General features: G+C 35.8%; 5 protein-coding genes across 8 annotated transcripts; 3 read left to right on the forward strand and 2 right to left on the reverse strand.

The window, feature by feature from the left end:
* Nucleotides 1-6: 6 nt before the first annotated feature.
* Nucleotides 7-2,070, forward strand: LOC106663090 (peroxisomal membrane protein PMP34). Its single transcript, XM_014387662.2, has 8 exons — nt 7-195; nt 257-317; nt 602-668; nt 724-866; nt 929-1,027; nt 1,081-1,316; nt 1,391-1,458; nt 1,680-2,070. The coding sequence occupies exons 1-8, from the start codon at nt 130-132 to the stop codon at nt 1,813-1,815; spliced, it is 876 nt and encodes a 291-aa protein (XP_014243148.1). The 5' UTR covers nt 7-129; the 3' UTR covers nt 1,816-2,070.
* Nucleotides 1,842-6,368, reverse strand: LOC106663089 (p21-activated protein kinase-interacting protein 1-like). Its single transcript, XM_014387661.2, has 7 exons — nt 6,151-6,368; nt 5,796-6,093; nt 5,614-5,734; nt 2,651-2,807; nt 2,431-2,584; nt 2,265-2,361; nt 1,842-1,984 (listed from the first exon to the last, which is right to left on the reverse strand). The coding sequence occupies exons 1-7, from the start codon at nt 6,244-6,246 to the stop codon at nt 1,864-1,866; spliced, it is 1,044 nt and encodes a 347-aa protein (XP_014243147.1). The 5' UTR covers nt 6,247-6,368; the 3' UTR covers nt 1,842-1,863.
* LOC106663091 (THUMP domain-containing protein 1 homolog) lies at nt 2,850-9,593 on the forward strand. 3 transcript variants are annotated; one of them, XM_024226781.1, is made up of 6 exons: nt 2,850-3,240; nt 8,279-8,467; nt 8,524-8,661; nt 8,713-8,823; nt 9,089-9,177; nt 9,241-9,593. In XM_024226781.1, the coding sequence occupies exons 2-6, from the start codon at nt 8,285-8,287 to the stop codon at nt 9,488-9,490; spliced, it is 771 nt and encodes a 256-aa protein (XP_024082549.1). In that variant the 5' UTR covers nt 2,850-3,240; nt 8,279-8,284; the 3' UTR covers nt 9,491-9,593. The 3 variants fall into 3 exon arrangements, with proteins under 3 accessions (XP_024082549.1, XP_014243149.1, XP_024082555.1); XM_014387663.2 differs by lacking the exon at nt 2,850-3,240 and adding an exon at nt 6,333-6,417; XM_024226787.1 differs by lacking the exons at nt 2,850-3,240; nt 8,524-8,661 and adding an exon at nt 6,333-6,417.
* On the reverse strand, nt 8,868-13,578 carry LOC106663093 (thioredoxin, mitochondrial-like). The gene is made up of 5 exons (XM_014387666.1): nt 13,437-13,578; nt 12,556-12,741; nt 9,814-9,937; nt 9,625-9,743; nt 8,868-9,058 (listed from the first exon to the last, which is right to left on the reverse strand). The coding sequence occupies exons 2-5, from the start codon at nt 12,711-12,713 to the stop codon at nt 8,992-8,994; spliced, it is 468 nt and encodes a 155-aa protein (XP_014243152.1). The 5' UTR covers nt 12,714-12,741; nt 13,437-13,578; the 3' UTR covers nt 8,868-8,991.
* Nucleotides 13,579-13,635: 57 nt separating this feature from the next.
* Nucleotides 13,636-21,997, forward strand: LOC106662962 (85/88 kDa calcium-independent phospholipase A2). 2 transcript variants are annotated; one of them, XM_024226771.1, is made up of 13 exons: nt 13,636-13,973; nt 14,030-14,120; nt 14,187-14,237; nt 14,472-14,590; nt 14,654-14,831; nt 14,896-15,135; nt 20,062-20,187; nt 20,247-20,410; nt 20,468-20,877; nt 20,972-21,122; nt 21,190-21,390; nt 21,449-21,620; nt 21,685-21,997. In XM_024226771.1, exons 1-13 carry the CDS (start codon nt 13,771-13,773, stop codon nt 21,994-21,996), a joined length of 2,418 nt encoding a protein of 805 aa, XP_024082539.1. In that variant the 5' UTR covers nt 13,636-13,770; the 3' UTR covers nt 21,997. The 2 variants fall into 2 exon arrangements, with proteins under 2 accessions (XP_024082539.1, XP_024082546.1); XM_024226778.1 differs by lacking the exon at nt 14,187-14,237.
* The last annotated feature ends 243 nt before the right edge of the window (nt 21,998-22,240 follow it).

Below are 22,240 nucleotides of genomic sequence, written 5' to 3' on the forward strand. Positions count from 1 at the left end.
AGTTAGCCTCTGAGGTTATAACTTTGTTACGGCTTGTCAGATACACTATCACTGGACACTGACAAGCTTTTTTTTTCGAAATGCTCGTTTTCATTTCTGTCAAGTCTTATTAAAGCTTTCAAGCCGAAAATGGTCTGCCAGTCGAAAGCGCTGTTCACCTACAACAACCTGGTCCATGCTGTCTCCGGTGCAGTGGTAAGTCATCGGTGGCACCCTGCCTTAAGCGAGCAGTTTACTCATCATGTTGTTCTTTCAGGGGAGCATGGTCGGCATGGTGGTCTTCTATCCGCTGGACACTGTCCGGAGCCGGCTACAGTGTAAGTTCAATAACGGTTTGTCATGGTTCGCCGCCTTCAGAAATCGCCAGTCATTAACTGGCAACGGATTATACATAATTTTTATTATGTTGATAACTTTTCTTTTATGTACAGTAGTTAATTTGTTTGAAATATTTAAGATAAAAAATATTTCGGAAGGTAGACATACTATTTGCATCTGCCATTCGGACATCCGTATACATCTTTTTTTTAAAAATCAAATCTGACAATTTTAAAATATCCAGTAAGATATAATAAATTTTATATTGGCTTGGCAATTTCAGTGGAAGAAAACAGAGTTGCAAAAAACACTTTTCAAGTACTCATTGAGCTTGTCAAAGAAGAAGGAGTGTAAGTCAAACTCATTTTAGTATTGAACAAATCCTATAAAAATGTATATTTCCAGAGGGACGTTATACCGAGGCATCGTACCCGTACTGCAGAGCATATGTGCGTCCAACTTTGTCTATTTTTACATATACCATGGCCTCAAGGCGAGATCTGTGGGAAACAAGGCTGGCAAAGATCTCGTGCTTGCTTCAATAGCTGGTACATTAATACAAAAAAAAACTTAAAATAACCTTGAGATTATACTATATTTGTTTATAAAGGGATGATCAATGTATTATTGACTACGCCATTATGGATGGTGAATACGAGAATGAAAATGGCCGGAGTTACGGAAGCATACCGGTACAAAAGCTTGCTAGGTATGCCGTTCAGGATATTGCGTCGGATGTTATTTCAATTTTTGACATTACAGACGGCCTGCTTAAAGTGTCACGTCTTGAGGGTTTAAGGACGCTCTGGGCCGGAACGATCCCGTCGCTCATACTTGTCTCAAACCCTGCGATACACATGGCGGTTTACGAGGCGATCAAGCGCCGCCTACCACCCCGTGAACTATCAGCTGTAAACTATTTCCTGATATCTGCGATCGCTAAGATGGTCGCAACATTTCTGACCTACCCTCTGCAACTTGCACAAGCCAAACTTCGAGTATTTCTATTTATTTAAAAAAGAAAAAAATATTTTTTGAACATTTGGAAAGTTTGACTGAATTTTTTTTATAGCATGGGCACTGCCTTGAAGGTCTGTCATCTAATGCTGGAACAATCCAACTTCTCCTTTATTTACTAAAGTAAGATTTCTTTCTTATGCAATGTTTGCTTTTTTTATTTCAACTTTTTAAACTTGTAAGTACATATTTGTTCATCGGGCTTTGTACAATTTGTTAATTTTTCAAGCAAACAAAAAATCCTAAACAGACGTCTATGCCAAAATATATTTTGATGTGTAAAAGTTCAAGAAATTTAATGAACAAGGTTTTAAATTTAAATTGTATTATTTTAAATATTACAGGAGGCAAGGGGTCGAAGGCCTTTACAAAGGGATGGAGGCCAAACTCCTCCAGACAGTTCTGACGACATCCCTCATGTTTATGATTTACGAGAAAATAGCTGCTTTCGTCCTGGCGCTCATGAGACACAAGAAATAAGACCTCGGCCAAACTGGGTTAGGGCAATCCTACCGAGGTGTTGAGGTCTCAGCTTAGACTCGACACGATCCACTTCTGCCCCGAGGTGACAAGGATGTCGCCCTCTGACTTGACCTTGACCTCGTCGTTCTTCTTTTTCTTCTTCTTCTTCATCGTCATTTTGCTTTCACTGTAAAACGTGGGGAATACAAAACCGATCAATTTAAAAATCATTGCATTTAAAAAAATATATATAGAAAAAAATAGGGAGGGGGGGATTTAATGGTAAAAAATCTAGTCTAGTTCACATTTTTTTAAAATAAATAATTATCAAGTAGTGGTGTGTGATAAAATAAAGACAAAATGTAAAAGTGCATTGTTTTTTGGTTTAAATAATAAATCAATGTGCCAACAATTTATATTTTTGCAAAAAAAAAATTTGCTATAAAATAGTGTTAGATTATACTCACTCAATTCGTGATATTGTCATGCACGTTATCCTGCACATGGTGTTGATTTCAGTTAATTTGTCCGGTTTATTTTTAACATCGTAGACCATAAGCTTCCCTGTGAATTAAAAAAAAAGAAAGAAAATAAAGTTTTGTATAAAAATTTTTGAATAAATTGTCGTTTTACCTTGACCATTGGCCACTACGAGCCAGTCATTGATGTGTCCTATTGTTTTAACCCTAACCTCGTCTGTACGCGGGATTTGCCACTGTTCCTCGCCCGTTAAAAACGCATAGCAGGTCACATTACCCGCCCAGTCACCCAAGCACACTCTTTCTCCCTGTTAAAAAAAAAAAAAATTATATATATATATACACATAAATTTCAAAATACATTGATTACATACCTTAAGGAATTCCACACAGGTGATTCTGTCCTTGATTGTTATGGTCGTTTGGACAGCAGCGCTTGATACATCGTAAATGACGAGGCTGTTTTGATTGACCAAAGCGAAATAATTTCCGCAGAAAGACCAAGAAATTATTTCCGGCCGGAGGCACTTACTGAAAAACAATTTTTTTTAAAGATAATAATTTACTTCACCCTCACACGGCAAGAAATTTTATAATTGGTGAATCTGTCCTGTAAGGTCCAACTCTTGGAATTTCTTTCCTTGTGGCAGAAAAAGAGGCAAATGCCATTGCGCAATTCTGTCCATTGTTCATAAAATTTGGACAATTAACACATTCGATGCGGGGGGATTCCACACTGGAGTCAAGCCAGATACTGGTGACCCCACAGTGGAGTCATACCCCTCTCTCCAAGACGTCAAGATTTTCCCCCCCGCATTTTAGTTACAAAAGTCGTATAATGCCCCCGTAGGGTTCAAACAGTTCAGAACTTCCTGAACTATCTTACTGTGAGCATCGTTCCCGTGTCTCTAACCTTAAATCACTAGATATCATAAATGCACATCTACTACGCCACTCTTTTTCGGTAAGTTTGACCTTTCTCCTAAATAATGTTCTAAAAATTAAAAATAATGTTTTTCAATTTGTCTTTACGTAAACAAATATTTTTTTATGCTCTAGTAAGTAGAAAAAAATAATTACTTCGTTGTTTCTCTTTTACATGATAGATTTTTTTACTTACCTTTTTTGTCTTCAGTCTTGTTGGAAACCAACTTTGACGAAATACTTAATTATAGAAGCAATATAATTAATTTTACCCTCTGTTTTCACAAAATAGAATAAAGGATGACCCAGGTAAATATCTTTTTACAAAATACAACCGTGTCTCGGTTTTTTTGAAATTATAATTTATATTTTTATATTCCTATAATGTGCAACAATCATATTTTTCCAGAATGAAATTGGGACACGACCATTTGGATGTAAATACTAACTTCATGGGGTGCAGCGACAAGCCTGGGATATGCATTTCAACACGTTTTTTTGAATTTCACAAAAACAAAATTTTTAAATGATTCATCTAATAAAAAATATCTTCATATTTTAATGATTATTTGGAGGCCGTGAGCTGCAGTCTGGTGTGATGTAGGTTTTAGAAAAACATTTTCATGTTGAGATACGTGGTTGTAGAAATCCTTCAACCTGATGATGAGGTACGGGATCGAAATGCTGATAGTTGGAAAACAACTTACTGAGAGTAGAAACTATTTTTTTTTTTTTTTCGTTTCGATTTTTATTGAGATCATCTTCAGGGTCTGGGATTTATAAACGTTGTTTAAATTTTACAAACACATGTAGGATGTGAAATGGAAAAAGAATTTATACAATGCTAAAAAAATTTAGATTAAAAAAAATTGAATTTATACAATGCTACAAAATTTTAGATTAAAATCTTTTTTTGTAAAATTTAAACAATGTTTATATATCCCTGGCCTTGAAGATAATCTCAATAAAGATTGAAACGTTGGCACGATAAAGAAAATGTTTTTCTAAAACCTACGTCACACCAGACCGCATCTGACGACCTCCAAATAATCATTAAATATTAATATATTTTTTATTGGACGTGGACTTTTCCATATAGGTTTTTGTGTAAATGGTTTTTATCTACGTCTTCCAGGTGCCCTTGTAATTATATATAATTTAAAAAAGAAAAAACAAACAAACAAAGGAACAAAGAAAGCATGGCAGCCCATACTGCTGTGTGGTCATGGTGTCACTGTCCAGGTCATGGCGGCTTTTCCTCGTCGGTTTTCCACGCTTCATAGCCATCCCGGATTGACGGCTTCATGGCTGATGTGTGGTTGCACAAGGAAAAAAAAATTATTAGTTGAATCATTTAAAATTTTTGTTTTTGTGAAATTCCAAAAACCATGTTGGAATGCATATCCCCGGCTTGTTGCTGCCCCCCCCCCCCATGAAGTTAGTGTTTACGTCCAAATTCTGGAAAAACTTGATTGTTGCACATTATAGGAAAATAAAAATATAAATGATGAAAAATGGCAAAAAGGAGGGAAAATTCAAAAGGAGGGGTTGATTGAGATGAGAGGTTGGTGTCCGAGTGGATCAAAGTCATGATAGCTCAAGTGGTAGAGCTGCGGAGTATGTAACCGAAGGTTGTGGGTTCGAATCCCACTCGTGACACTGACTATTTATCTCAATCAAAACCTTAATTAAAGAATAATTAATTCAAAATAAATTATAATTTCAAAAAATTGAGAAGCGGTTGTACTTTGTAAAAAGATATTTACCTGGGTCATCCTTTCTTATATTCTGTGAAAACGTAGGGTAAAATTAATTAGTCATGTGTTTATATTACTTTTATAATTAAGTACTTCATTAAAGTTGCTTTTCAAAAAACCGGAGAAAAAAAAAAGAGAAACAAGGAAGTAATTATTTTTTTCTAGTTGCTAAAGCATAAAAAATATTAGCTTACATAAAAGCAAATCGAAAAACATTATTTTTTATTTTTTAGAACATATTATTTAGAAGAAAGGTCTAACTTACTGAAAAAGAGTGATGCACTGGAGGATGTTGTGCAATAGACTAATATTGTGTCTTGCAAGGCTGTTAAGATGCTGACTCCTTTTAGCCAAATCTTAATTATTCTTTTTCAACCTACAACTTTTCAAAATTTTCCTCTTTTTGCCATATTTTCATAGGTTAAGATGAGGTGGTGTCTGAGGGGATCGAAGTCACGATTGCTCAAGTGGTTAGAGCAGTGACATATTGAGCCAACGGTCGTGGGTTCGAATCCCGTTCATGACACTAATTTTTCATCTAATCCAAAAACCTTCGATGAAAAGAATAATTAATTTGAATAAGTAATATGGCCAATTATGACTGTTAAACAAATGTGGATTAATTTATCATTAATGTTTAAGTTTTTCTTAATTACTTTGCCAAGTTGACGGTGTAAGCAGGTCGTCCTTTGATGAGGTTCCATGTCCTAAGTGTCTTATCCGCTCCGACTGAAAGCGCCATTTTCCCACTTGGGTGTATGCTTATGCTGTGTACAGCTGGATAAAACCGACCAGGTTAACAATCGATATCAAACAGTCAATTTTTTTGATTACTTACCCATCCCTTTGTGCGCCTTTGTCCAGATTTTTTCCAAGATCCAATTGCCGACTCGGACCATGGCGATCGCACCGTCTTCACTCCCGCTCATCAAGTGAGTACCATCGGGAGTGAACTTGAGTGTCGTGATCATACCGCAGTGATGCATCAGGAGGCCACCTTCTCGCCTTTCTTTCAAATCGTACAGGTAGATGTTCTCATCTGAGCCTCCCGAAGCGAGGTGCCTCTGGTGAGTCGCCAATGACCTGACGCTCCCCAGGTGCGAATGGTCGGCTATCGAATGCTCAAGTTTGTAACCCTTATAACAAACAAATCATTATCCAATGAAAATAACATAAAACAAATCAATACTCACATTCTCCTCTTTAATTAGCTTATATCCAAGCAGGTATTCCTCATAAGTACCACACAACACTTCAAATAAAGAGTCCGCGCTCTGTTCTTTCATCATGCTTTTTTATCAAACATGAAATTTTATTAAAACTTACTAACTTTAATTGAAAGAACTTTAATCAAGCTGAAATTGGAGAACGTGGTGTCAAACAGAAAAACGTGACTGAAAACAGAAACGTAACCTCCCGACAAGGTTAATATTAGTAACTTTCAACTTCCAGCAGTGCTAGTGAGTAATAAACAATAATTTATAATTTTATTAATTAATGACGACATTAATACATTAATTGTAATTAATTATAAACTCGAAAATGTTATTTTATCAAATGGGTATTTTTTATCATAAAACATTCTGTACAAATTTAAAGTCGAGCTGTTCATGAAATCTACCACGTTTTCTTCCCCTTTCCTTCTCTTTAACGTTTTATAATTCTTTGTAAATTATATTAAAAGTAACAAGATCTTAAAAAAAAATAAAATAGAAATCGTGGGTTTTATCAGGGAATAAAATTTCAGCCTTAGTTGAATAAAAAGTGCTGTCTTTTTTAAAATTATATTTCACACTTCCTAAATGTACTGTTCATGAGCACAACGCCAACTGCGGCCCTGGAAGTGTTCTTAAACCTCCACTACTTCATTTATTAATCCAAGGAGAAGACAGAGCAGCGGCCCCCAGGCTCATAAATGGACAACCATCTGCAAGGATAGCCCGTGTAAATAAACAATGGAAACTGAGGGAGGAGATACAGGCAGATGCCATTTTGAGTACAATGTACTGGAAACATGAACACTGCTAACGGCAAACTCCTGTTATACTGATGGTTACAAAACCGACGAGGGCAAGGGAGTTGGAGTTCTCGGGATGAACCCAAAGACTAAACTGTAACTGACGGTAAACCTACGTAAATATGCTACAGTTTTCCATTCTGAAATCATAGCAATTAAACATTGCACCAGGGAAATAAAAAGGCTAGGAATACATTCTCAGAAGATAGGCTTTTCTCTTACGGTCTGGCAGACTAAAGCCTCATGCGAGATGAAACTATCGCCAATAAGCTAGTTTGTTTAGCATATGTACAGGGTCCACTCCCCTCCTCCCCCTGACAACTGCCCAGCTAGCAGAACCCACAACGCTTCATTTATCATTTACAGTTCATTTTATATGTCAAGTCCGAGATTTTGTAGGAAATCAAAAATAAGTCTATAAAGAATAGATTTGTCAGATGTCAACTAACTTTCAAAACAGAACGACTTAATCATCTCTTCTGTTCATTCAGTTTAAAAGGCCAACTCTAGTTGTTTCATATTCCATACAGAAAAAGACTATATGCTTCATAGTTTCAGGTTCACCACACGTAGGACGATTTTGAGACGGCCTAAGGCCAATTCTGTGCAAATGGGAACCACAGATGTCATGATTCGTTCTTAATCGTGTTGTTGAGAAAAATTTTGCAGCCAAACTATACAGAAACCAGGGAACTTGGTCTTTTTAAAAATGTACGGTAGAGTGATCCCGCCGAACTGCTGTTATACCACTCCTCCCAGTCCTCTTTCCATTTATAGTTCAGTACACGTTGGTCATCTGATTTTGGCAGTTTGATGTTAATGAAGTCTCCGTCTCTTGTTGCTCATTTTGTCAAATGGTTGACAAATTCTTTCTCTTTTATGCCGCAATGCTCTCTTGTTCCAGCAGAAAACTACCGTTGTTGAACGCCTTGTCTATTTCTTCTGTTAGCAAATGGTCACCCTTGGCGTTTAAAAGTTCTCAATTTAAGCAATGAAGCTGTTACTGTCCGTTACAAGGCAAAATTTTAATCCGTCTATTATCATCAACTACTCCAAGGCTTTGATTAAGGCGTACAGTTCAGCAGTTAAACTTGTAACTGGAACACCTTTAACAGCACACCTATTATTTATGTACATTTTTGGCTTTTTTCATACATAAAAATCCGCTATCTCGCCATGAACTTACAAGTTCATTTAAAAACAAAGCTGTTGTCAATTTAAAACCTTATTAATATGCATTTGTAATCTTTAGACTTGGACAATATATCATGTATGTAAATATAATAATAAATTATTGGTTGCAGTAAACAATGAGCCCGACGGGTAAAAAGAGGAAGGGTTATTATATGGGCTCGAAGGCGAAAAAAGCGAAACGCGACCTGTTTGGACCTGGGATGAAAGGATTCCTCTGCACATGCAACAAAAGGGTCAAAGAGTGCATCAGGGAGGCGTACAACGTTCTGGATGATTTTGCTTCAAAGCTATACCCCAAGGTCAGAACAAACACAGCTTAATCATTTAATTGAAATAAAATTGAAAAACTCATCAGGAAGAGAAGAAAGACTGCGAGGAGAATATAGAAAACGAGCTTGCAAAAGAATTACAAGAGCTTAAGAAGGACGGTGAAGAGCGTCGGTTTCAAGTTGTTGATACAGGGTCGAACAGTTGTGTTTTTATAAAAACGACGGTCAGTTTTTTTAAACTGTTTATTGGGCTTGAATAATTCAATTTGTTTTAGCTTGAAGACCCGACCAAATTGGCCGAGGCGATAGCGAAAGACATACACGACACAAAGATCCCGAGGAGTAAATGTCTCATAAGGCTTATACCCATCAACACCACTTGTAAAGTATGTCTTATTATTATTATTAAAACGAAAATTATAAAAAAATATATATATCAAAAACATTTATTCCAGACTTGAAACACTGACTTAATAAAAAAAAACATGGTTAACTTTTTTTTTGTCTTTTTTGGAGAAAAATTTTGTGTTTGTTTACAAAAGGTTTTTCATGGTTTAGAGTGGGATTGTTGTTTTGAAGTCGGGAGCGGTTGCCGCAGTCGATTCTTCGTTCTTGTCCACTCTGGAAAGAAAAAATCTTTAAATGTTTCAGGCCTACATGGACGACATTACGAAGATGGCAGATAAAATGTTCGACGAGTACTTCAAAGGGGATCCGACGACATTTTCTATATTTTACACGTAAAATATTACATTTTTTTTTTAAACGTATTTTTGCCTGTAATAAAGAAATCTTTCCCGTAGTAAACGAAACAATAACACTTTGTTGAGAGATGAGGTGATTTCTATGCTGGTCCAACTCGTACGGGATAGAAACCCCGGTCACAAGGTTGACCTGAAGAATTCTAAGAAGACGATAGTGATTGAAGTTTTAAAAGCTGTATGCGGGATATCTGTAGTTTCGAATTTTCACCAATACAGGAGATACAACCTGCTCGAACTGTGTAAAAAGGATGGAAAAGAAGGGGAAAATAAACCAATATCTGATGATTAAAAAAAAGCCTATTTCTTTAGTTTTTTTCACGTCTTAAATATACAATACGATTTTAAGCAGAAATATCTATCACAGAATGGGACATCTACAACTATATAAAGGATGCCTGTAACATAAATCTCTTAAGTTATTACTTTTGTTGATCTGCGAACTTGTTCACGAACTGACGAAGTTTGTCTGTATCCTGAAGTCCAACGAGGCGCTCTTCGACTTTGCCATTGCGGATCGCGATCAAAACAGGGACTGAGCCGACCTGGAAAAAAGCATAAGTGGGTAATAATTTGTGTTGAAACGCATGGGTGGAAGCATCTAAAATTTCCTACGTCGTAATCTAAAGCCAGATCTGTGTGCTCATCGATGTCCACCTTGGCCAAATGGACTTCACCGTTCTTCTCGGCGATCACGTTCTCAATCCTTGGAGTTAGGGCCTTGCAAGGATTGCACCATCTTAAAACAATAAAAATGTAATCCAATACAAGATAGAAAGCAGGAAAGAAAGAATAGGAAGGGAAGAAAGATGATAAAGGACGATGAATAGCATTTTTGAAAATTTATTTTTGTCTGTAATGAAGAAATCTTTTATGCAACAACTGAAATAACAACAGCCTGTTCAGAGATGATAGTGGTGAAAGGTGAAATAAGTAAGAAAGGTAAGAGAAATAAAAAGTAAGAATGAGATATTGGATTTAGGCAAGTGAAGTAAAGCTAGAGAGGGGGAGAGAGAGCGGAATGGGGTAAGAAAAATAAAGCTAGTGAGAGAGATAGAATGGACTGAAATAAAGGTAGTGAGAGAAGAAGTGAAGTAAAAAAAAAATAAAGCTAGTGATAGACGGAGGGTGGAGTGAGATAAGAAAAAATAAAGCTAGTGAAAGACAGAGGGCGGAGTGAGGTAAGAAAAAATAAAGCTAGTAATAGATGGAGGGTGGAGTGAGGTAAGAAAAATAAAGCTAGTGATAGACGGAGGGTGGAGTGAGATAAGAAAAATAAAGCTAGTGATGGATGGAGGGCGGAGTGAGGTAAGAAAAATAAAGCTAGTGAGAAATTGAGAGTGGTAAGAGAAGGTAAGAAAAATAAAAATAGCAAGAGAAAGTTCAGTGAAACAAGAGAAATAAAGCTATTTAGAGCGACTGAGAGTAGAGGTAGTTAAAAGAAATAAAGCTAGTGAGAAAAAGAGAGGAATGAGGTAAGAAAAATAAAGCTACTGAGAGAAATAGACTGAAGTGAGTTAAAAAAATAAATAAAACGAGGGAAAGACAGAGATATTGGTTATATAAAGATATTTATTTTTCTTACCTCAAGAGATATGAGGTAAGAAAAATAAAAGTTGTGAAAGAAAGTTCAGTGAAGCAAGAGAATGAGAGATAGCATGGAATGGGGTAAGAGAATTAAAACTAATAAGAAAGTAGAGACAGAGAGAGACTTATAGTAAAGTATTATAAACAAAAGAAAGGGTACAAGATGAGGGTGGGAAGAAGTAGAAAAAATAAACTGGCTGATCAAAAACAAAATGAGGTAAAAGAAAAAGAATGTGTGAAAGACAAATTTCATAAAATTTGTGAGAGTAAAGTGAAGTAAAATAAACGAGTTTGTGAAGCAAACTAAAATAATAAAGAGAATGAGAAAAAAGTCCAAATCAAAGAAATAATTGATTTGGAACACAAATTGAATGATAATTGGAAGGAATGCGATTCACTGGTTTGTGTGAGCAGAGAAAATAAAAGGAGATTAATTATTATCAGTCAAAGAGAACTCCAGTTATTGATTTAATATTAATGTCAGTTCTATAGGCTAGTACACACTCGTAGACAAAATCGCTGATTTTTGTCTGTAAACTGTTGCAGAACAAATCCAATCTAGAACCTTTGTCATGCGTCTACACCTCAGTTAAACTAGTTTCTGCGATAAAATGATGAGCGAGATAGTGGCTTGCAGCTTTGTTGCTTGTGCAGTTTTAATTTTTGATCCAAAAAGGAAAATTTGGATTGCTTCTTCTGGAAAAATTAAAATTAGAAGATAGATCAGGTTTCAGGAATTTCATCCGGATTTTGAAAATTTTCTATTTATGGTTGGAAATAAAATATTCAAGCAAGAAACCAGATCAAGAGCGAGTGTTCCAGCCTCTCTGAGGTTAGCAGTAAAACTTTGTTTCTCGGCATGTTGCACAACATGTGTTGTTTTCCATCCGAGCTGGGAGACCATAAAATTCTGATTTTTGCCTACAGGTAGTTGCAGAACAAGCAATTTGTTCCCGGTTTGTCTATAGACAATCACAGAACTTAGTCTACAGACAACAGTTGCTCGATTTAGTCAACGAATGTGTACTAGCCTTAAGACTGACCACTCTTTCTATAAAAAAAAAGAAAAAAAAAAGAAAGAAGTCTTTAATGGGTTGGTTAATTTAAAATTTCCACCAGATAGACTGAGGTTGTGTAACCCCATTCCAATGCAATTTACAAATTTTCTTTATTTTTGAATTCATACTTTGAGGTTTTAACCCCATTCCAATGCAATTTACAACTTTCTTTATTTTTGAATTCATACTTTGAGGTTTTTTACATGTTGAAGGTTAAAAAAGTCAAGTGAATTTATTATTTTAATCAGTTCATACTTAACGAAGCCCTCCATAGAAATTTTCAATAACAGATGGAAATTTAAATAAACAGGATTTTTTTACTTTAAACTTTTCTTTTAGGATTTACTTGTTTTATTTCAAATGAGATGCAATAAAAATTTTTTTGGCCTTTTTTTGCCCAACATGATAAAAAAAAATCTTTTCAAGGTTCTCAAAAATCTTTTTGCCATCTTATCAAATTAAACTGTTCATCCATTATATCAAATGGCATTGTGCAATAAGCTCTATGGCTTTATAAAAGGAAAAAATGGACGTGTTAAAAAAATTAAAAATAAGACAATAAAGTTAACTTTTCGCTAATATGTAGCACAGTTTTTCAACGTAGAACCATATACCAAAAGATTAAACCGATGGTTTTAAAAGTAAAACATATAAGACATCAATTATGTTAATTTTTATATCGTGACAATTTTAAAGTCTGCTGCAGACTTACGTAGCGAAGAAGTCAACGATGACTGGTTTCTTGCTGTTCTTGACCCTCTCGTTGAAATCGTTGACATCCTGGACCTTGAAAGATTCCTTTTTGGCCGAGGTCGTCGAAATGCAACGTCTCACGTCGGCGAGACCGACTCTTCCCACACTCCTGATCATTGTATGTCGAGTCACCTAAATTTTCTCTCTGGAAGTGAAATTTTTCAACGTAACCTCCGTGTGACTGTTATCCCTTATCACTTGGCGATAAGGAGGCCTTGGAATTTGTTTTATAAAACAAAGTCCGTATTTATTTTTTCACTGTATCATTTAAAAATGATGACATAAAAAATATATATTGTTGAAATTTTTATTTTTGGCCTGTTTTGTTTTTTAAATGTTATATAAGGACATAAAAAATTTGAAAATTATTGCTAATGCCATGTGATCAATGATTATTGTTTTGTTCGTTCAGTTTGTTTGGCTAAGTAGGGTTCTTTAGGCTTTTCGGAAAAAAAACTGTTAGATTTTTAAAGCGGGTTTTAACTTGTTTCACTTAATTTTTGCAAGTCTTATTAATTACAGGATGGAGTTTTATTAAAAAGAAAGACATTTTGAGGAATAGTTCATAGCTCCTTTCTGAACAGTTCGTATATTGAACTAGTTCGAACAAGGTAGTTAAGACTTTTTGAATCAGCCCAAAAAAGCTGTTACGATTTTAAAGTGAGTTTTAACTGCTTTCGCGTAATTTTTGAAAAAGTTTTATTTATAGCGGATAGAAAAGAAAAAATTGGAAAAGCACTATAGTTCACTGAAAAGATTGGTCAATTTTAGGAAAAGCTCGTTTAAACTTTAAACTAGTACGTACATGAAGTCTTAAGGTTGTAGTGTCTTACAACTTACCATTCTTGTTATTTGTTCAATGTAAAATAGAGGCGATAATCTGTTCAAAATGATCAGGAATGACACACGGCTTTTTACATTGTAAAAAAAGAAAAATGTTTAAAGATAATTGTATTTTTTTTTCATATCAGTTGTGATAACGTTATCTCTCATCGGGCGTAACCTCCCAGTTTTCGAATGAAACAAAAAATGCCCAGGAAAAATTATTGGAGTTGTTCAATTTCCGGTTAAAATTACTAATAGTGTATAATTAAAAGGTCAGATTGTCGTTTTTTCACAAATCGGAGGAATCTGGAACTCCGGAAGAAACAAAGGATATTTCTTATTTGCCAAAATGTCCTGGTTCGGTAATCTCATTAAAAGGATCGGCTCGAGTCCGGCCCCTAATCAAGTGCTCGAGGTGAGCACGGCGAAATACGACAACAGTCCCATCATCGTCAGAGAGGAGAACATAGTTTTGTATGCGATCCCCAGGGAAAACAGCTACGAGATCATCATGCAAAAACCTATTTCTGAGTCGACAACGAATTGTTACAGGTACTGATTCACAAAACCGGTTTATGACAAGTGTTTAAATTTATTGATGGTTACAGCTTGTACCGCACTGACGACAGGGCAGTAGCCGAACGACGCTTTTCAAACTTAATGGGCAAGCTTTTGTTCTTATGCAAGTGGTCTCTAAATGTGAGTATGCTCTAATGTTCAAAACATTTGAATTTTGATTTGATAAAAATGTCAGGCTTCGTTCAGGAAAGGCGGAGTTCTTTTATTTTAACGGAGTTCCTTACTTCCGATACCGGCGTGAGTTAACTGTTGTGAACAATTATTCTTTGAAGTTGAATTATTCTTTGAAGTTCGGTCTGCGAGTCGGTGTTGAACCGTCACCTACCAAACCCTGGGCCGGTTCAACATGAATTAATATTTTTTCTAGTGAAACGCGTGAAATGTGTTTTTTCATTTCTTAAAATACTCCTTTAATTAAAAATGAATATAATCCTCGAAATAAAACCTAATTTTAAGTTTTGTTTAATTTAGAGTATAGAATCCATACAGAAATATTGCGACATGATTGAAGAACAACCGACCTGGAATTTATGCCATTTAATAGTTTATTTTTCAATAAAGGAGGCCTTGCCTCACCCGATTATCACAAGGTATACAAAAAAGTTTTTACACATAGAAAAAAAAATCTAACTTGTTACATTTTGATATTTCAGTTTGATCAATTCTTCAGACTCAAAAACAGGATTTTCACCATTGCAACTCGCTGTAAGGGAAGCGAACGTGGCGATGATCAAGCTTCTTTTGAACTGTGGAGCATCAGTCGAGCATTTGGACCATGAGGGTAACTCCGTTTTCCACTACGCTGCCATGGCGAATAAAGATATAGTCAATGTATGCGCATTTTTTTTTTCATTTCAAACTTCGTCCAATATTTACAATTCACTGTTTTGAACAGCTTCTCGCCGAGACGGGAAATTCGCCCAGGGTGCTGAGCCTCCGAAACATATATGGCTCGACGGCACTTCATGTTGCTTGCCGTTCTGATAAACCGGATTGCGTTACGGCGCTCATCTCGAATGGCTTGGATGTGAACATTAGTGCGACTTCTTCAACTGTTTCGACTAGCTCGCCTTATTACACCGCTGGTATCATAGGCGACTTCTCGAAAGAGTTCCCAAATAAATTAAAGACAGAGGTAAAGTTTTCATCTCAACCAAAAACCTTAGATACAAAGAATATTTAATTGGAATTTTTATCAGTTTTAAACCTCTCTTATAACAGAACCATTATCTAACATTTTAAATTATATATATATATATATGTACATATTCAAAGGATAGAAGCCTAAATAAAAAATTTTATAGCACACAAAAAAGTCTGCCAAGACAGACAGGCACGGAAGCAAATTGGTTCAGAAAGATCTGAAACGCAAAATGTGAATGGAAATATTGATTTTTGAGAATTTTTTTTACTTTCCGCAAGAATTGTGACTTCCTTATCTTTGATAGTTCGGAAGCAAAATAAAAAAAAATTAGACCTGGATTATCCGGGGTCAATTTTTTTTTTCATAATGTTTACCCAATGACTTGTCTTCTACATAAAAATGCATAATTTTATCCAAATTCAATGTTTATACCAATGGAAAACTGAATTTCTCTGCTTTCAGACTACGGCAAAATTTTACGACATTAAGAAAAATAAGAATGAAATTTAAAAAAAAATGTTTTGTTTTCCAGTTGTGATTTATTTTCGAAAGGTGTAGTAGGTTGTAAGGTTCTAAACACACATTCTTTTTGATTTTCAAAATAAAAATAATCAGAAAGCAAAAATTTTGGAGAATTTTTTTTTATTTACACAAAAACGTTATCCGAGGCTTTCTGGGGGTGCAAAAAACAAATATCTACTTTGTTTCTTGCTAAAAAAATATTTTAGCTTTCTTAAATACATCGAATGGCTTGGATGTGAACATTAGTGCGACTTCTTCAACTGTTTCGACTAGCTCGCCTTATTACACCGCTGGTATCATAGGTGAGTTCTCAAAAGAGTTCCCAAATAAATTAAAGACAGAGGTAAAGTTTTCATTTCAACCAAAAACCTTAGATACAAAGAATATTTAATTGGAATTTTTATCAATTTTAAACCTCTCTTATAACAGAACCATTATCTAACATTTTAAATTATATATATATGTATATATTCACATAAATTATGTATATCAATATCTGTGATACTACAAGTGATGCAAAAGAGGTTATTTTAAACATGAAACTAAGTTGATATTTGTGTTTTGCACCCCCAAAAAATTTGTTTTAAAATAAAGAAAAAAAAAATTTTTCATCAAATTTTTCGCCTTCCAAATGGCTTTAATTCTCTCCCCCTCCTGAAAATCACAAAAATAATGACAACTTTAAAACTACTACACCAATCCACAGGAAACTTTACAGGGATTTAAAACCTCGTAAAACTCATGTAATGGTACAAACCTCACCTCAGTACATAAATTAGAACAAGAGAAATTAAATCAAATCTTTGAGGAGGATTTTTTTATTTTTTGGCTGATAATGGTGTAAAATCTAAACTTTGTTGAAGTATCTTGAAAAAAGTAATATTATGCTTTCTCAACGAGTGTAATAACATTGAATTTGGATAAAATCTAGAGGAGTTTAATTTATAAGTAGTACTCAGGGGCATAGCCCGACTCGGCCCCGTTTTTTACCTGCCCATAAGGCAGATCATAATCCCACAAACAGGCATAGCCCAACTCGGCCCCAACCTGCGTTATACATGGCAACGAAGGATTCGAATAAATAGAGATGTACAATAATAGGCAAGTAGGTATAATTAATATATGAAATCGTAATGAAAAATGAATTTCTCAATGGTCAAAAAATCAAAATTACCTCTGTTAACTGTCGACAACCTCAAAGCGGCATTTTGCATTTTGTTTGTGTATCAGTTTAATTGTTTGTCCATAAATGCGATCTTGCGTGATGGTGTGTGCGTATCTACGGTCATCATTGATGCTGTTGCACTTGATGTGTCAGTCTGTAAATGTATGAGGGTTGGAAGAAATGTAACGGGAGGATGTGAATTTGTAATTGTTTAAAACTAAGAATACACTACCATGCTGACTTGTGGTCTCAGAAAGTTGATAGCAGGACATATATTGGACAGTCGAACTAAACTGACTTGATGAAAGGAAAACCAGATAATATGGAATGAATGCATATAACAAAACTCTGTTATCTCAGGTGGATTTTGCTCATTTGCTTGTTCAGTGGAGACCAAGGCGCATCATGTAATTAAATAGGTAGATATTGGTAGAGGCCGAATTGTTCCTCACATTTGGGATTGTAATCCGAACGGGGCCGAGTCGAGAATTTCCCATATATATATTATGCAGGGTGGGCAACCAAGACCCGAGGGTTAAATGCCTGGGTAGACTCGTACCCCATCCCTAAAAGGTCTGGGACTTGGTTGGCTCACGTGTCCTGCATAAACCTCTTGGACTTGTTCACAAACCCCAAGATTTTGGACCATTTTATCTCGGGGGAGTGATTTGGTGATGTCCTCTCCTTCAAAGATTTCAAATCTAGACCTAGCATACCTATCGCACTCTGCGAGGTAGTACCTTGCCGTTTCTTCTTTTATTTCGCAGAAGCGGCAAAAGGGTTCTGGTAGGATACCCATTACGAAGAGGTGTCTTCTCAGTGGGCAGTGGCCCGTCAGAATACCTATCAGCCTCCTAATTCCCTTCCTTGAGATAGAGAATAGCCATTTCGATTCTGCTGGTTTGATTGCCTTAACAAACTCTTTCGATTCCCTGTGTCCGGGGATAAATTCCACTCCCTAAGGAATTATTTCAAGCCCCAGTTATTGATACTCTCTTTCACTGTGCTCATAGAGTGAGGTAATACCAGTTGTGGCCCGACAAATGCAGTATTAGAACCTTCTTTGGCTAGGCCATTCGCCTTTTCATTGCCATGGTGTCCTTTATGTGCTGGTATCCAAATAAGGATCACCTTATTCTCAAACCTGAAAGAGATCCTGTTGATAAGTTCTATAGTTTTCTCCACCAGTCGTGAGGTTGACAAATCTTTTTGTAATGCCCTAAGACTAGCCTGTCAGAAAAGATTTTAATATCTTTCCCTTAATTTTATTTTCCATAAGTGTTCTACAACACACATTGATGGCCCAGATTTCCGCCTGAAAAAGGAGGTGTTATTGCCAAGAGGAGAAGAGATGCTGATTCCTAATTTTCAAGCCCTTACTGTTTATGGGTAATTTTGAAACCTGCACTTGATAGGAAGCCCCTTATACACTTAATGTATAATCGACAAGAAACAAGTTCATTTATGTAATTTCTTTAAAGATAATAAAATGTTAGTATAATAAGAAGTAGTTAAATTGTTTTCCAAGGGCCAACCTTACACTCAGGACATGGGGGAAAACTGGCCCTGATGAATCCAACCTAAAAATGTCTTACTATTATTATTATTATTTTTAATTGCATTGAAAATTCATATTAAAAGGTGCTTAAAATGTGAATTGGTTTTTTTCAAAAACAAAATTTTTATGCACTCCTTTACTAGAAAGGGTTTTTGCAACTTTATAAGTACCTAACCTCATTCATACAATCTTTCAGTATTAGTTTCTTATTCCATATACAAAATATAAATCTTCTATTATACAATAACCTTGAAATACATGCACAACAAAGGCAGAAAAACACATTTTAAAAAATCAACTTAGGTTACTTAATTTTTTTCTCGGCCCCCTATTGGCAAGAATGCTCAGACACGTGTCTAATATTTTACTGCATTCGTTACTTGGGTTCTGCTTAGACGTGGAATCAGCATACACTGCGGAAACAAGACATTGGTGTACTGTAACTTATAGGATACTCTAAGCTCTCAATGAAAAACAAACTTAAAATCTACAAAACACCTGATTTGGTAATACGGTATAGAACTGTGGGGAACCGCTAAACCTTTCAATGTCCAACATCTCCATTCCTTTCAGTCTAAAGTCCACCGATAAGTTATAAATGCTCTGTATTCTGTCTTCAATACTACCCTCCACAATGACCTTAAAATCCCGTTTATCCAAAAATTTGACCAAGTTCCACAACAGTCTATCCCATCGCCACAATAGTCTTGCGCCCAAGCATTGTCTGAAAGAGTCAAACCGTACCAACCCATAAGGCATTTCGAGTGGAATGGCCCCACGACATCTTTTCCAAGGAGGGGGGGTATTGAAGTGAAGTGGGAGAATAATATTGATTATTTGCTCCCGTTAGTGTACATATGTAAATAATTGAAAACGTATTTATGGATCATCAAACTAAATGTATTGAAGAAAAAATTTTTACATCAGAAAAAGTTACTTTAAAATAGGTGATCTCATGTCCATAGCCTCCTCTTATGTTTAGAATGAAGACTAAGATGAATTTTTTAAATTTATTAATTAGACTCATTTAAAAATATAAAATATTATGTAATATGTACACCATACAATTTATCTTTTTTTAATGTATTTTTAATAGCAACAATAAACTAAAAAATATAAAGCCCCCCCCTAAATAAAGGGCCAAAATGAATGGTCTGGCCTTAGCTAAACATTCTTTAAAAATTTAATCAGGTGGTGGCTGCAATGGTTAAGGCGTTGTCATGGCGCTTATCACTGTAAGGTAAAGGTCCCAGATTCTAATCCAACAGCACTGCATTTGAACCTGACATACCTACAAAGGGTTTCTAAAACACTGGCACCCCGAGGGTTCAAATAATGTCGCAGTTGAAATACCCCCTGGTTTTCATAAGTTATTGTCCTCAAAATGCCTTTTAAATTATGCACTACCTTGAAACTTTGATCAGCCTATTGATTTTTGTCCGTTGGCATCAGTCATGCACGATGCCTAACAACATCAATATACCTGGTATGCAAAAACTGCAGGATATTATTCAAAATGATATCCAAAACATATTGACTGAGGCAGGCGAGCTGAAGAACAAGATTGTAACTGCTAATTACGGTATTGATCTTACGGTAGGAAACTCAAGATTTTGTACATAATTTTAAAATACACCCATTTTATGTAACTAAAGTTATACTTTGATTTCAGGAGATGAAAAATGGCGGCACTCCAATCCACTGGTCGGCGTCAAAAGAAATAATTATAACTTTACTCGAAAGAAACTGTGATATCAACGCACTCAATTTTGCTAATCAAACGGCCTTGCATGTCATGGTATAGACATTGTTTTATTTCATTCTTTTATGTGCTGATTATGTTTTACTACCACATAGGTAATGAGAAATAGGTTAGACTGCGTTATAGCGTTGTTATCCCGAGAGGCCGAAATAAATTTGGTAGACGATGATGGGAACACTGCTCTTCATATGGCTGCAAAAGAGAAGAACATCCCAATAATACAGGCCCTTTTGACCTTTGGCTGTGACTTTAATTTAATGTAAGTCCGGTTTTCTTTTAAAATAATGATTTTTTGTAATTATTTTTTTTATTAAAGAAATAACGCAGGGGAAACAGCGAGGCACATAGCTGCAGTTGAAGGTAGTGAAGTCAGTTTGAAAATTGTTTACATTCTTCATGCAGTTGGTGCGAAAAGGTGCAGTTCTATTATGAACTATTGTACATCGCACTGCAAAGCGGACAGTATTGACAATGGCATTCCCCCACCTCCCGCATCCGGTCCGACTCCTCGAGTAATCTCAGATATCCTGAAAGCGGAATCATGCAATTTGAAACCAGGGAGAGGGGCTCGAGTGCTTAGCCTCGACGGCGGTGGCATAAGGGGTCTCGTACTCATTGTCATACTGCTTCACCTGGAAGAAGTCATCGGAAGGCCAATTGTCCACTGTTTTGACTGGATTGCAGCAACAAGCACAGGTGGAATCTTAGCGCTTGCTCTCGCAGCAGGTACAGCATTTTATAAATTACGAAAATTTTTACATTTTTTCTCTTTTTAAATAGGTTAACAAATGTTACTTGTTATAATTGATACTTTCCCCAGGTAAAACTTTAAAAGAAGCATTGTGCATTTATTTTCGCATGAAGGATGACATTTTTCAAGGAAGGAAACCTTATAACAGTGAGCCTTTGGAATCACTGCTTAAAGACGTTCTCGGCAATGACACAACAATGGCTGATATCATGCATCCCAAGTAAATGATCAAGATTAATTTGGAATTTATTTGTATTTAATTAAGGTTTTTTTTATTCTTGTTTAAGGTTGATGATTATGGGCTGCTTAGCGGACAGGAAGCCGGTGGACCTTCATATATTCAGAAACTATGAGAATGCGAGTGAAATTCTCTCAGGTTGGGTGCAGGCGACGCCGACCTGCCCGACTTTCAAACCAATGATATCTTTCAGGAACCAGCTGCTCTGGGAAGCTGCTCGAGCGTCAGGTGCGGCACCTTCTTACTTCAGGTAGGGTTGTTCAATATGGAAAGATGCAGTTCACCAACTTTTTTTTTTTTTTTTCCAGGTGTCATGACAGGTTTGTAGACGGAGGCCTAGTCGCAAACAACCCGACATTAGATGCTATAACGGAATTGCATGAATACAACACAGCACTTAAGGCTGTCGGAAGACACGACGAAGTTGTTGACATCCGCGCCATTGTATCTGTCGGAACAGGTTCAATTCCTTTAGTCAAGGTCCGTCATAATTTTCAATCGGATAATTAAAATTGTAATTGTTAAATTGTAATTTTACATTTAGAAGCAAAGCATGGATATACATAGGCCGTCGGGCTTAATGGACATGACGATGGTCATATCTAGCGTATCGACATTACACGATGTCCTTGTCGACCAAGCAACGCAGACAGACGGGAGGGTCATTGACCGCACAAGAGCCGTATGCTCGATGATGAGCCTCCCTTATTTTCGCTTCTCGCCACAGCTCTCAGAAGACATCGCCATGGACGAGAAGGATGATGTGAAACTCGTCAACATGCTCTGGGAGACAAAGGCGTATATATTGTCGCAGTCAGACTTTGTAAATAAACTAGCGGAGATAATTAACATCTGAACAATTTGTTTAAATTATTTATTTTATCAATTTCACAAAAAAATGTTCCTTAATGATAATATCTGTGAAATATCTACAACCAATTGTGTGTAAAACTTTTTTATTATTATTTTCTTTGATATTCAATGTTGTTTTTTAATTTATAAAAAAATAAATAATAATTCTCTAATGTTGATATTTTTAGGAGTAAAAAAGTAGTGTATATACATTTATTAATGTCATAGCATAATTTTAGAAATAAATT

This window comes from Cimex lectularius, unplaced genomic scaffold (genome assembly GCF_000648675.2).
Source record: "Cimex lectularius strain Harlan isolate CLEC.00 unplaced genomic scaffold, Clec_2.1 scaffold14, whole genome shotgun sequence".
NCBI lineage: Eukaryota > Metazoa > Arthropoda > Insecta > Hemiptera > Cimicidae > Cimex > Cimex lectularius.